The 3,207-nt window shown below is 41.4% G+C and overlaps 1 protein-coding gene across 1 annotated transcript; it reads left to right on the top strand.

Moving 5' to 3' along the window:
* Positions 1 to 451: 451 nt before the first annotated feature.
* Positions 452 to 2,786, top strand: MRPL20 (mitochondrial ribosomal protein L20; the record flags this gene model as incomplete). Its single annotated transcript, XM_009578437.1, has 3 exons — positions 452 to 562; positions 927 to 1,004; positions 2,594 to 2,786. Coding segments are annotated over 3 exons (363 nt in total), but the record flags the coding sequence as incomplete, so codon positions are not given.
* Positions 2,787 to 3,207: the final 421 nt, after the last annotated feature.

The raw sequence follows: 3,207 nt of genomic DNA, 5'->3' as shown, positions 1-3,207 counted from the left end.
CATTACGCTTTCTGTTTGGGCAACTGCAATGTTTTTGACGTACCAGAGGCTCCTGTCCCATCCCTGTATTCGTACTGACAAAACTGAGAGGGCAGCTCAGGAATGAGAATAAACACCTGAGTTTAGGGGTTGGCTGAAAGCACTGAAGATGATTTTGTGGTTGCCTTCCCCCTGGAATCACAGCCTAAAATGAGGTCTGGTTTTGGCTCCCTCCTGCCGGACTGAAACTTTTCAGCCTGCTCCAACTTCTCAGCTTCAGTTTCCCGTGCTACAAAACAAGAAAAAAATATTTTCAGTATATGCCAACTGAAGGCTTAGCTGATGTTTGTGAAGTATTTTGTGATCCTTGTTATGAGGAGTTGTGAAATGCAAATAAGCATATATTTAGTATTACTGAAGGGTTTAACAGCCTTAAAGATAACTGAACAAGAACATTTTGTTTTCATTTCAGCATTTTCGTGGAAGGAAGAACCGCTGCTATAAGCTGGCTGTACGAAGTGTTCGGAGAGCTTTTGTGAAGTCTACAAAGGCCAGAAGAGAGAAGAAGAGATTCCTAAGAGCGGTAAAGAGCAAAATATTAGACGTAAACATTAAAATAGGAGAAGGGCAGAACTGAAATAGCCGTTTTCCTTACTGGGAGGTTCTCTCAAAATCTTTTACCGGTGGGTGAAAAATAACCATTTTCCTTACTGGGGGGTTATCTCAAAATGTTTTACCAGTGGGTGAAAAATATGAGTTTAAAGTAAGCATAGTCCCTCTGTGTTCTGAAACAGCTCACATTCTAAAGTTCATACATGTATGTGTTGCACTGAGAAGACTAAGTCTGAAAATGTTATATTTAATAAGTGTGAGCAGATCAGCATGACAGGGATGGGTTTCCTTTTAAAGTATTTTATCATCCAAGATGTTAATTTTTACACTTTTAGCTCTGGATCACTAGGATTGAAGCAGCTTCTCTTGAACATGGTTTGAAATACCCAGCTTTCATAAGCAATCTGCTTAAGGTAAGGATGGTGCTTGAAGAATAATTACTTAGAAACAACAAATTGGAGAAATGTGTGACACAGGTCTTCTGAAGTGCCAGGCAAATTAATTTCTTAAAACTCTGAAATCTTTCAAGTGGATGTAGTCTGACAAAACATATCAAAGGGTTGCTGGTTACTGTCTAAGAATGCAACTGCAAGGAATTGAAGCTGCAGCCTCCACTTGCCAATCTTTGAAGAATAATGGTGGGGACTTCCAAATTGGCGCCTGAGCAGGCAATAGCGGCACTAGGGCATGGTGGAGGGATTGAAAAGCTCCTTCTGTCAGACTGAACTTCTGCCAACACTGTCCTGCTTCCTAGTTCTAGTGATGAAAGGCCTTCTGCTTACGAAAGGAGTTTTGTTCAGGAACCAAGTTCTGCCCTAAACCTGTTTCTCTTCCTTATATGCATAGTCCCCTTTTATCCTGGTGAACATTGTTGCTCTACGCATTGTTCTGTCCCCAAAACTTTTACTGCGCGTCTTAAGAACGGGACTTGTGAAATGCTTTTATGCTCGTTGCTACTGCGGGCATTAAGTGACAGCTGCCTTTCCTTTTACTTCAAGAAATTTAAAAATACAAAGCTTGGATTAGCAAAAACAACCCTGAGAAATCTCTACTCTTTTCACTACTAGCTTTGTGTTTCGGTGAGCATGGACAATGCAGAGAGTTGGTGCCATTGTCCCTTGTTCTTAAACTTGCTGGGGAACTGGTTTTAATTTGTTGATACTGGAACTGTAAAATTAAACCTTGTTTCTCTTGGCTGTGATCATAATAAAAAGGTAGTGTTTCTGCTTCTTGAAGTGGAACTACATGTGAATTTTTAGCATATTTCAAAACATTTTATCTGTGTTTCAAATAAATAGATAACTTTCTAGGTTTTCTGACATGTTTCCTGTAAAGTTTCTGAAATTTATACAGTTGTTCTCCTGGTTACTTTTGTGATACTGTAACCAAAAGAATCAAGCACTGCCTAAAAGCTAACTCATTTTTCTTTTTTTCTTTTTTTTTCCCTCAAGACGCCTGTCCCTTTGATTCTTGTCTCAGAGCAGTATATTTTTGTAAGGTTCTCTGTTAAAAAATCCAAAAGCAGCAAATTGTTTTATTAATACATCCCTCTTAGAATATGCAGTTAACCGTGCAATATCTAGCTTCACTAAGAGTATTTGATCCTGCAGTCTTTCTCTGTCTACTCCAGGACACATTTTAAGATACCAAGCAGCTTCTAACACAACAAGTAAACTTGAGTATGTCTAAGAACTGAAACAAATGCCATGGATTAACCTGTAACACATGGCCTTCCATGAAATAAGAGATTCTTCTTCAGTTCTTGGTTTCTAACAGAAAGACTTTGAGAATGCCAGTAAACAAATTTTACACAGTGGCTTAATGAGACATCCGAGTAGTACATGGCCGAGTAGTCATGTCTGACAGTTCTCTGACTAGTAGTTCCAAAACTGTCCAGCATAGAAAAAAGGTAATTTGCCTTAAGACCTCAGGTAATCATGAAGCATTGCAGCGTTGTTCCTAAAAATTACAGTACTTAACCAACAAATTTTCTTGCATTTAGTCCCAGGTGGAGCTGAATCGGAAAATGATTGCCGATTTGGCTATTTATGAGCCAAAGACATTCAAGTCCCTGGCTGCCTTAGCCCAGAGGAGGAGACAAGAAGGCTTCCTTGCTGCCCTGGGAGATGGAAAAGAACCAGAGGGGATATTTTCACGTATTGTACACCACTACTGATACTAAAAGATCTGCAGATACTTGTTATAAACAGGAACTTCTATGGCAAAGTAAACTCGCTCGCTGACTGCTAAGATCGTAGCTGTACAACAAAATCCTCTGCGGATGGTTCCAGAAGGAGGGGGTGGGTCCGGGTGCGCAGCTTGCGCCTCCATGACTTTTTCCCCCCTGTATTGTTGTAACTGAAACCGCGGTTCGAAGCTAGCAGTGGTAAGCCAGGCCTGTAGGAGTTCCAGTGTTAATGACGTGCAGCGTGCGTACGCTTTCTGTTCCCTTAAGGACTGAATAAAGATTTTTTTTTTTTTTTGGTAACTGCTACTGGAAAAACAGTTTGAGTGGTGACTTCTGGCGCTGCCCGGGGGAATCTCCGCGCTCACGGGACGGCCCCCAGCAGCAGCCCGGCGTCGGGAGCGGCCTGCGGACGCTTCTGGGGGCGCCGG

Source organism: Fulmarus glacialis, unplaced genomic scaffold (genome assembly GCF_000690835.1).
Source record: "Fulmarus glacialis isolate BGI_N327 unplaced genomic scaffold, ASM69083v1 scaffold28605, whole genome shotgun sequence".
Taxonomy (NCBI): Eukaryota; Metazoa; Chordata; class Aves; order Procellariiformes; family Procellariidae; genus Fulmarus; species Fulmarus glacialis.
The sequence above is the reverse complement of the archived record's forward strand: the minus strand, read 5'-3'. Positions and strand labels throughout refer to the sequence as shown.